The following is an 11,299-nucleotide window of genomic DNA, read 5'->3' on the forward strand; positions in this document are numbered from 1 at the left end:
CAGGGATCAAACCCAGTCTCCTGTATTGTAGGTGGGTTCTTTACTGTCTGAGCCACAAAACCAGCCAGTAAGTGATAGAAACTGGGTCCCGGCCCAGCCATCCTGATCCTTGAGCCTGAGCTGTTTTCATACAATGTATCAAATTCCTTCCTTCATCCATCCATCTGTCCACCAACCCATTCCTTTTTTTCTTTTCAGCAATATTAACTGAGCACCTGCATGCAACCAGACACCAGCATCAGCACACTAGGACAGCAGACTGTCCACTCTGAGCAGCACGCTTTAGTTGTTCAGTCACTCAGTCATGTCCTACTCTTTGCAACCCCATGGACTGCAGCACGCCAGGCTTCCCCTCTCCTTCTCTATCTCCCAGAGTTTGCTCAAACTCATGTCCGTTGAGTCAATGATGCCATCCAACCATCTCATCCTCTGTTGCCCCCTTGTCTTCCTGCCCTCAGTCTTTTCCAGCATTAGGGTCTTTTCCAATGAGCCAGCTCTTTGCATCATGTGGCCAAAGTATTGGAGCTTCAGCTTCAGCATCAGTCCTTCTAATGAATATTCAGGGTTGATTTCCTTTAGGATTGATTGGTTTGGTCTCCTTGCTATCCAAGGGACACTTAAGAGTTTTCTCATGCTTTAGAGACTCAAGGAAATGGTGAAGGCTGTGAGAGATCTAAGCTCGAAAGCTCCTTTGTATGTGTAGGTAGGAGCTGGCAAACCAGAATCAGAACCCCAAATGCTTGAAAATTATTTTATCCTTCCCTGCTTCTCCTATCCCATAGACTATCAAAAGAAAAGGGGAAAACTTCTGTCATCAAATATGGCAGTGTGCTGCATTTTTTGACTATCACAGGGCAGAAAGATTTCAACCTGAATGTTGGCCTTGGCTGTGGAGCCTTGCAGGGTCAGTTCGTGCCCTTGAGGGCTGCAGTCTTGCAGTACTTTCCAGCTTTCGGGCTCAAGGGCCCTCTACTCCGAAGCCCCCACTCCCCAGCCCTGTCCACTTAGTTTAATGCTCTGCTCTTGCCATCTTGAAATTCTTCATATACTTTAAACAAGGGTTTTCATTTGCGCTGGGCAAATTCTATAACCAGTCCTTGTTGAAAATTTTATCTGACTCCTAGAATCACTAAGTCACATGGTGATTCTGTGTTTGACTTTTCTGAGGAACTGCCAAACCGTTTTCCACAGCAGCTGCACCGTTTTGCATTTTCACCAGCAACATACGAGGGTTCCAATTTCTCCACGTTTGTTATCAACACTTGCTATTTTCCATCATTTAAAGTAATATTATCCTAGTGGGTGTGAGGTGGTATCTCATGGTTTTGATTTGTGTTCCCCTAATGACTAATGAGGTTGAGTACCTTTTCATGTGCTTATTGGCCATTTGTGTATCTTCTGTGGAAAAAATGTCCTTTCAGGCCTTTTGCCCATTTAGAAATTGGGTTGTTTGTCTTTTTGTTGTTGAGTTGTAAGAGTTCTTTATATATGCTGGACAAAACTCCCATCACCTATGTGATTTGCAAAGAGTTTCTCCCATTCTGTGGGTTGTGTTTTACTTTCTTGATAGTGTCACTGATGCACAATAGGTTTAAATTTTTATGAAATCCAGCTTATCTGGGTTTTTTTGTTTGCTTTTTGGTTTGTGCTTTTGGTGTCGTATCTAAGAATCTATTGCTAAATACAAGGTCTTTAAGATTTACCTCTGTGTTTTCTTCCAAGGGTTTTATGTGTTACCTCCCCTGTTTAGGTCTTTGTATTTTGAGTTAATTTTTTGTATTTTGAGTTAATTTGAGTTTTGTATTAATTTTTTTTATATTTTGAGTTAATTTGAGTTTTGTATTTTGAGTTAATTTTTGTGTATGGTATGAGGTAGGATCCAACTTCATTCTTTTGCATGTGGATATCTAATCGTCCCAGCACCATTTGTTGAGAAGCCTCTTTTTTCTCCATTGAATAGTGTTGTTGAAAATCAATTGACTATAGATGTCTGGGTTTATTTCTGTGCTCTAAATTCTATTCCACTGATTTATAGGTCTATCCTTATACCAGTACCACACTCTTTTGATTACTGTAGCATTGTAAGTAGTTTTAGAAATGGAGAAGCCTGACTCCTCCAACTTTTTTTTCTTTTCTCAAGATTGTTTTGGCTATTTGGGGTTTCCTACAATTCCATATGAGTTTTAGGATCAGCTTTTCCATTTCTGCCAAAAAAAGAGAAGTCATTGGGATTTTGATTAGAATACATTGAATCTATAAATCACTTTGGGGAGTATTGACATTTTAACAATAATGAGTCTTTTAATTCATGTCTACAGGATGTTTTTCCATTTACTTAGGTCTTATTAATTTTTCTTAGGAGCGTTTTATAGGTTTCTGCGTACAAGTCTTTTACCTCTTGGGCTGCACTTACTCTTAAATATTTTATCTTTTGGATGCTAAGTGGAATTATTTCCTTTTTTTTTTTATTTTTTTTTGGAATTATTTCCTTAATTTCACTTTTAATTACTTTTTGATAGTGTGCAGAAATACAACTGAAATTTCTTGGTCAGTGTTTTGTTGATCTTGTATGCTGCAATTGTGCTGACCTCATTTATAGTTTTAATAGTTTTCATTCTGTGGATTCTTTAGTATATCCTCTATGTCAGGTTCCCTGGTTTTGTAAGTTTTTGACTGGGTCCCAGAGTTCATCAAAAGTTAATTTTGTCAGTTTTTGCCCAGCTCTGTAGTTGCTTTTTGTGGAGGAGTAGAACTTCAACATTCCCTACTCTGCCATTTTTGGAAATGTCACTCCTAGTGAAATAAACTACTGCTTGTTTTTGTGTAGGCCATTAGGAATGCTTTTTACATTTTTAAAAATTATTGGAAAAAAATCAGAAGAATAATATTTTGAGCCACATGAAAATGACATGAAACTCACATTTCAATGGCCATAAATCAAGTTTTATTAGAGCATAGCATGCTAATTTGTTTACTCATTGTCTTTGGCTGCCTACACGCTCCTTGGCAGTGTGAAAAGCTCATCAGACACCATTGTTGCCTGACAATGCGAAAAAAAAGAAGCCCTGGTGGCTTAGTGGTAAAGAATCTGCCTGCAGTTCAGGAGATGGAAGAGACATGGGTTTGATCCCTGGGTTGAGAAGATCCCCTGGAAAAGGAAAGGCAACCCACTCTAGTATTCTTGCCTGGAGAATCCCATGGACAGAGGAGCCTGGTGGGCTACATTCCATGGGGTCACAAAAGGATTAGACACGACTAAGCAACTAAGCAGCAATTTGCTTTGCAGAAAAAATTTGCTGCCTCTGGACTAGGGGATTGATCTGATTGAGAATCAACTTTTTTCTTTCAATAATATTTTATTCGAAGGACTCTTGCTTCCTATTGCATCACACTGGGAAGCACGGGATTGCCCCACTCTTGGTGATAATATCATTCATTTGTAAGCTCTGGGCTGCAGTCCATGGGGTCGCTAAGAGTCGGACACGACTGAGCGACTTCACTTTCACTTTTTACTTTCATGCACTGGAGAAGGAAATGGCAACCCACTCCAGTGTTCTTGCCTGGAGAATCTCAGGGACGGGGGAGCCTTGTGGGCTGCGGTCTATGGGGTCGCATAGAGTCAGACATGACTGAAGCGACTTAGCAGCAGCAGCAGCAGGTCATATTTTTTCTTTTTTCTTAATAGAGCAGGGATCATAGTAAACTGTTTTCCCCACCTAACACCATGCTGTGTCTTTCCACATCACTAAGATATCTGTGCATTTGAAGCTGATCTTGAAACTAGACTCAAGCACATAGTAAAGTGGTTCTGGCAGACCTGGGGTGGGGAGTTATCCAGATGATTCCTGGATACAGACAATTCCTCCCTCCCTTGCAGACATCGACGAATGCTCTGCACACTCAGGCATCTGTGGCCCTGGAACCTGCTATAACACTCTGGGGAACTACACTTGTGTCTGCCCTATGGAATACCTGCAAGTCAACGGTGGCAATAACTGCATGGGTATGAAGTATGATGATGAGAGAGACCAGTAGTTGTGAAAAAAGCACTAGCCTATGGGAGGGGCTTCTGGAAGTCTCCAACCCTTGAAAGAGTGTGGAGAGGCATGTTTGTTGGGGGAGAGATGAAGGGTGAGTGTATTTGAAACGCTGCTAGGCAGCAGTGAACAAGGCTGCAGGCTCAGGGCTGCCATGAATGGTTGTCCAGGTTGTGCACTGCCCAAGAAAGGTCAACATGTGAATGGCACTCTTCTGTGTGTTGCCTCAGAGAAGTCAAGCCAGTGGTTTTCAAATGGATTTGTGAATGAGCTTCTGCCTCTCTGGCTGTCTTCCTCTGGTGTGTCTTACCTACATCCTTCTCCCCAACCCAACTGCAGACATGAGGAAGAGCGTCTGCTTCCGGCATTACAACAGCACATGTCAGAATGAGCTGGCCTTTAACGTGACCCGGAAGATGTGCTGCTGTTCCTACAACATTGGCCAGGCCTGGAATAGACCCTGTGAGGCCTGCCCGACCCCCGCCAGTCGTGAGTGCCCCTCCCCCGCCTTCTTTCAGTCTGGCCCTTTTCAGGGCAGTGTTTAAGGCAGTCTGCTGCACTTAGGACTCCTGGATGAGTCGTTGTTTTGATTAGAGCCAAAGAGTTGAAATTCCATCCCGATCAGTGTATGGGGAAAATCAATGCATCCTGATTTTGCAGACTTGTGGAATTCAGGGTGGATCAGCAAGGCTTTCATCTGGGTTAAAGAACTTTGAAGACTCACAGATTATCTAGGGGTGGAGGGGTGTCAGTGAATGCGTGGGGCCAAGAGCGAAAAACAGAAGTGGTCAGAGACACCACGGCCCCATGAACTGGGAAAGTAGCGAGCTCACAGAAGCTCTGGAAAGGATTACAGAAATGTCGATTGGGATGAAGAAGGGTGTTCCAGGCAGGGGACAGCAGGAGAAAAACCCTAAAAGAAGGACTGAGCAGTAGGGGTGAGCTCTATTAGAAAAACTTATCAGCCAGCTGGGCATCAGAAAGAGCTGCAGGAATGGAGTGCCCACCAGAGAGAGCAGCCGAAGATTAAAGTGTATTGTTCAGTCTCTCAATCATGTCTGAATCTTCAACCCCATGAGCTGCAGCACACCAGCCTCCCCTGTCCTCCACTATCTCCCAGAGTTTGCCCAAACTCGTCCATTGAGTCAGTGATGCCATCCAACCATCTCATCCTCTGTCGCTGCCTTCTCCTCCTGCCCTCAATCTTTCCTAGCATCTGGGTCTTTTCCAGTGAGTTGGCTCTTCCCATCAGGTGGCCAAAGTATTGGAGCTTCAGCATCAGTCATTCCAATGAATATTCAGGGTTGATTTCCTTTAGGATTGACTGGTTTGACAAGCGTATTAGTGCTATGGAATGAATGCTTGTGTCCCTCATCCCAGACTTCATATGTTGAAGCCCTAACCCTCAGTGTAATAATAGTGTTTGGAGGTGGTGCCTTTGGGAGTTAATTAGGTCATGTGGATGGAGCCCTCTAAATGGGAGTAGTGCCCTTATAAGAAGAGACACAAGAGTTGCTCTGTGTTTGCCATGTGAAGACACAGCAGGAAGACAGATAGGAAGACTTCTCACCAGACACCAGATCTGCCGGTGCCTTGACCTTCAACTTTGCAGCCTGCAGAATTATGAGAAGTAAATGTTTGTTATTGAAGCCACACTGTCCATGGTATTTCCTTATAGCAGCCTGAACTGAGACAATGAGTTCCCTAGGGTTGTGGCAACAAATACCACAGACTTGGTGGCTTTAAAAAAAGAATAATATGGGGGACTTCCCTGGCAGTCCAGTGGTTAAAACTCCATGCTCCTATTGCAGGGGTGGTGGGTTCAATCCCTGATCAGGGAACTAAGATCCCACATCCTGCCCAGTGTGGCCAAAAGCAACCAACCAAACAAACAGAAATGTATTTTCTCACAGTCATGGAGGCTAGAAGTCAGAAGTGAAGGTGTGAGCAGCGTTATTCTTCCCCAGAGGCTCGAGGGCAGAATTCCTTTTTGCCTTGTCCATCCTCTGGTGGCTTCTTTGGTGTTGCTTGGCTTGTACCTGCATCATCCCTGTCTCTGCCTTCAGCTCACATGACCTCTCCTCATGTCTCCACCCATCTCTCCTTTTCTTATAAGGACACCAGTCATTGCACTGTGTGTGGGCCTAGCCACTCAGTCATGTCTGACTCTTTGAGACCCCATGGACTGTAGCCCACCAGACTTCTCTGTCCATGGGAATCTCCAGTCAAGAATACTGGAATAGGTAGCCACTGCCTTCTCCAGGGGGTCTTCCTGACCCAGGGATTGAACCCACGTCTCCTGCATTGCAGGCAGATTCTTTACCATCTAAGCTACCAGGGAAGCCCAGTCATTGCATTAGGGCTACCCTGATCTAGGATCACCTCAACTTGATTAACTCTGCAAAGATCCTATTTCCAAAAAAGGTCCCAGAAAGTCTGGGTGGACAGGAACTTTGGGGGTGGGAGGGTCATTGTTCAACCCAACACAATGGAGTGGGGAGGGGGTCATTATTGGGTATCTCTGGGTGCCAGACCCTGTTCTGAGTTCTAGAAAATAAGAATATGGTAGACCCAAGCTGTGCAGTCTGGGAGGAAACTGCAGACGGCCAAGTCTGGTCATGAGATCATCAAAATAGATCAAACGTCAGTCGCAGATTATGTGCTGGGACTCGGGTACCTGCCTGAATTGTGTGCACCTGAATCTGAGCTGCAGGTCGAATACCGATGAGGCGGAAGTCCACACTAGGCTCAATGGCCATCATGTCCCATCATGATGCAGGCAGAAGAGTGAGTGAGGGGCAGGGCAGGGACCTGGGGAAAGGGGGCACCGACCTAATGCCTGATAATGTCTGTCACGTGGGTCCAGGGACACACACCCACCTGGGGACTGAGGTCAGGTAAGCAAAATTTTGGTGTCAGCAGTGGGATATAATTAGAGAGTGAATTGCCCAGGGGACTTCCTAGCTGGCTCAGTGGTAAAGAATCTGCCTGCCAATGCAGGAGACATGGGTTCAATCCCTGGGTTGGGAAGATCCCCTGGAGGAGGAAATGGCAAGCCACTCCAGTATTTTCTCCTGGGAAACCCCATGGACAGAGGAGCCTGGTGGGCTGCAGTTCAGGGGGCTACAAAGAGTTGGACGTGACTTAGTGACTGAACAACAACAGCAACAACGAATTGCCTGGGGGAGCCAAAGGACAGTATCATCCTCTGTCCATGGCCAGAGTGATGAGCTGCCCTGAGTCCTCAAGGCTGAAGCAGACTGTGCTAGAGAACAGCAAAGGGAACAGTATGTGCAAAGTTGTGGTAGCGTAACAGCAGGAATATCCAGATGTGTAATGAAATCAGGGTAACAGGAGGGCAAGAGTTCCTGTTGGCAGAAAGGTGAGACTGAGGGAGAGAGGAAGGTCTGGAGGTCCAGACTATAGAGTCTGCATTTTATGGTGAGGGTGGTGGGGTGTGGCTGGTGGCACTCACAGAGAGAAGAGAGTTGCCTACATGTTGGAAGATCACACTGCACAGGGGCCTGTAACCCTCCCAGTGCTGTTCAGGGTGGAGGGAGTTATCAGAGGCCAGGTGAGCACCGGGCTACAGGGATGGACCAGGTGATCAGAGAGACAAGAGGAGGGGTCCTCCTAGCAGGGCTGCAGCCCCAGCCCCCACTCCCCTGTTTTCCTTTGCACAGTGGATTACCAGATCCTGTGTGGAAACCAGGTTCCCGGGTTCGTCATCGACATCCACACAGGGAAGCCCCTTGGTGAGTGACCTCCATGCCCCCTTCTCCCCCCTGCCACTGCCTGGAGCCCCTGGTCACTCTGTGCCCTGAGCCCTGCCCCCTCTTTTCCCCTCCCCCACAACTCTTTCCCTTCCATTCTCCTCTACCCCACACCCTCGCTCTTCCATCTCCCTCGGCCAGGAATCCTGCCCCTCAATCCTGCTCCTTTTTTTTCCTTTTTTTTTTTCTTTTTTTTTTAATTAAAGCAGAGAGTATTTTTAGTAAATTGTTCTTCATTTTTAAACATTCTGTTAAAATACCCATAACAGAAAATTGGCCATTTTAACCATTTTTAAGTGTCCAATTCGTAACAATAAACAGATTCACACCATCGTGCAACCATCCCCACCATTCATCCCCAGAACTTTGTCATCTTCCCCTACTGAAACTCTGTTCCCATAAACACTGACTCCCCACCCCTTCCCCCAGCTCCTGGGAACCCCCATTCTACTTTCAAACTGTGGTGGAGGTCTGTGGTGGAGGCCCACAATTTATGGAGAACTGTGGTCTCCATAAATTTTATGTCACAGAAACAGAATCATACGGTATTTGTCCTTTTTGTTTGCTGCTGTTGTTCAGTCGCTAAGTTTTGTGTCCGATTCTTTGCTACCCCATGGACTGCAGCACACCAGGCTTCCCTGTCCTCTGCTATCTCCTGGAGTTTGCTCAAACTCATGTCCATTGAGTTGGTGATACTATCCAACCACCTCATACTCTGTTGCCCCATTTCCTCCTGCCTTCAATCTTTCCCAGCATCAGAGTATTTTCCAATGAGTCGGCTCTTTGCATCAGGTGGCCAAAGTACTGCAGCTTCAGCTTCAGCATCAGTCCTTCCATTGAATGTTCAGGATTGATTTCCTTCAAGATTTCCTTTAGGATTGGCTGGTTGGATCTCCTTGCAGTCCAAGAGACTCTCAAGAGTCTTCTCCAACACCACAGTTCAAAAGCATCAATTCTTCGGTGCTCAGTTTTCTTTATAGTCCAACTCTCACATCTGTACATGACTACTGGAAAAACCATAGCTTTGACTAGATGGACCTTTATTGGCAAAGTAATGTCTCGCTTTTTAATATGCTGTCTCATAGCTTTTCTTCCAAGGAGGAAGTGTCTTAATTTCATGGCTGCAGTCACCATCTGCAGTGATTTTGGAGCCCAAGAAAATAAAGTCTCTCACTGTTTCCATTGTTTCCCCATCTATTTGCCATGAAAATCAGTCCTGAGTATTCATTAGAAGGACTGATGCTGAAGCTGAAACTCCAATACTTTGGCCACCTGATTGGAAGAACTGACTCATTGGAAAAGACCCTGATGCTGAGAAAGATTGAAGGCGGGAGGAGAAGGGGACGACAGAGGATGAGATGGTTGGATGGCATCACTGACTTGATGGACATGAGTTTGAGTTGTCTCTGGGAGTTGATGATGGACAGGGAAGCCTGGCATACTGCAGTCCATGGGGTCGCAAAGAGTCGGACACGACTCAGTGACTGAACTGAACTGAACTTCCTTCAAGATTGACTGGTTTGATCTCCTTGCAATCCACAGGACTCTCAAGAGTCCTTTTATTATATGTCTGGCTTATTTCACTCAGCATAATGTTCCCAAGATTTACCCATGTTGCAGCATGGATCAAAGTTAAATGAGGTCTTGTACAGTGTAAGTTAAATGAGATCTTGTACCTGAATGCCAAATTTCAGCTGTGCGGTATTTAATTGATGAACCTACTTTCAGTTGTCTTCATCCCATGGATGTATTCTCCTTATTTCCTTTTTTAAAAAATTAATTAAGTAATTAATTTGGCTGCACTGGGTCTTAGTCGTGGCACACAGGATCTTCGCTCTTTGTTGCAGCATGCTAGAGCCATTCCCTGACCAGGGATGGAACCCTGGCCCCTGCATTGGGAGCTTGGAGTTTTAGCCCCTGGACCACCAGGGAAGTCCCTCTCCTTACTTTCAACAATTGGAACAGAGCAGATGAGATCTGATTCCCTTCCAGCCACCCCTTCAAATCTCAGTCTCTTTCCCCCTCTCTCAAGGGTTCAAGGTCGTAAATCAGTCCCCCAGTGGACTCTTAGGCTGATTCCAGGTTCTTCTTTATAAACAACAGCTTTATTGAGATACAACTCGTGCTTTATTCCTGGAGTACTTCTTTCTAGTGCCTTCTTCATGCATTTAAACACATATTGAGGTTCCCCCCATTGAAAAGGTATGGCATTATTTTCTGGGAGTTGGACATAAATCCTATGCTTTCCCACATATTGTCTGTAGGACAAAAAAAAAAACAACAACCTTTCTTTTTCCCCCCAGAAAAGAGTCATGAAGAACCAGCCAGGCTACTACACACAGGACTGCTTCCTCCTACATCCTACTTTGTAGTATTCCAAGTATGGACACATCCCAGGTCATAAGTCAGTTCCCCGTGGATGGACACTTAGGCAGATTCCAGGATCTCATATAAATAAAACAACAGCTCTCCTGAGATATAATTCACACACCATACACTTCACCCATCAAAAGTGCACAGTTCAGGGGCTTCCTTGGTGGTCCAGGGTTTAAGGCTCTGTCCTTCCACTGAAGGGGGCATGGGTTTGATCCCTAGTCTAGAAAGTTCCACATGCTATGAGGTGTGGTCAAAGGGAAAAAGAAAAAGTGCACAGTTCAGTGGGTTTTCGTATATTCTCAGAGTTGTGCTCCATCACTTCAATTCAAGTTTAGAGCGTTCCATTGCACACAAAAAGAAACTCCGTCCCTATAAACAATCATTCCTCATTCTCTCTTCCCCCAGGCCCCCAGCAACCACTAGTCTGCTTTCTGTCTCTTTGGATGTGTCTGTTCTGGACATTTCATATAAATGGTATCATACGGTGTTTGTTCTGTGGGGACTGGTTTCTCTCATTAAGCTTCATGTTTTCAAGGTTCAACCACATTGTAGTGAGTGTCAGTGCTTCACCCCTTTTTCAGGCTGAATCGTATTCTCTTGTATGAAAAGACCACATTTTTTATCCTTTTTTAAAAAATTAGAGGATAATTACTTTACAATATTGTGGTGGTAAAATAGCAACATTTTTTTTGACCATGTGGCATGCAGGCTCTTCCCTGACCAGGGATCGAACCTGTGGTCCCTGCAGTGGGAGCACAGAGTCTTAATGACTGGACCACCAGGGAGGTCTGGAGAGACCACATTTTGTCATCCATTCCTCCTTTGATGTTTCTGGTCTCTTGCTAAATGTCATCGCAGGTCCTCTCATGCAACCTCCTGCTGACACATGGGGCTGCTTCATTCCAGAGACCCCGGAATAGCAGTCTTGCACACACACGCACACACACACACACACACACAAATGTGCTAGGTCACAGCCAATGTGCACTTTTGTTGAGAAAGATGCCCTCTCCCCTTCTGCCTTCCCTCTCACATTCTGATTTCTTTCTGCTGTCAGCAGTTCTAGGTTAGCCACGGCAGAATTTTTCAATTGAAGGCTCGCTTGTGGACACA

General features: G+C 45.2%; 1 protein-coding gene across 1 annotated transcript in view; it reads left to right on the plus strand.

Annotated features, from left to right (window-relative positions):
- Positions 1-11,299, plus strand: part of FBN3 (fibrillin 3) — a 128,390-nt gene that overhangs the window by 93,780 nt on the left and 23,311 nt on the right. Inside the window, exons 48-50 of the mRNA XM_010828478.1 lie at positions 3,878-4,003; positions 4,377-4,526; positions 7,721-7,792. Coding sequence (XP_010826780.1) covers positions 3,878-4,003; positions 4,377-4,526; positions 7,721-7,792 — 348 coding nt within the window. The remainder of the gene's footprint in view (positions 1-3,877; positions 4,004-4,376; positions 4,527-7,720; positions 7,793-11,299) is intronic.

Source organism: Bison bison, unplaced genomic scaffold (assembly GCF_000754665.1).
Source record: "Bison bison bison isolate TAMUID 2011002044 unplaced genomic scaffold, Bison_UMD1.0 scf7180017864492, whole genome shotgun sequence".
Classification (NCBI taxonomy): Eukaryota; Metazoa; Chordata; class Mammalia; order Artiodactyla; family Bovidae; genus Bison; species Bison bison.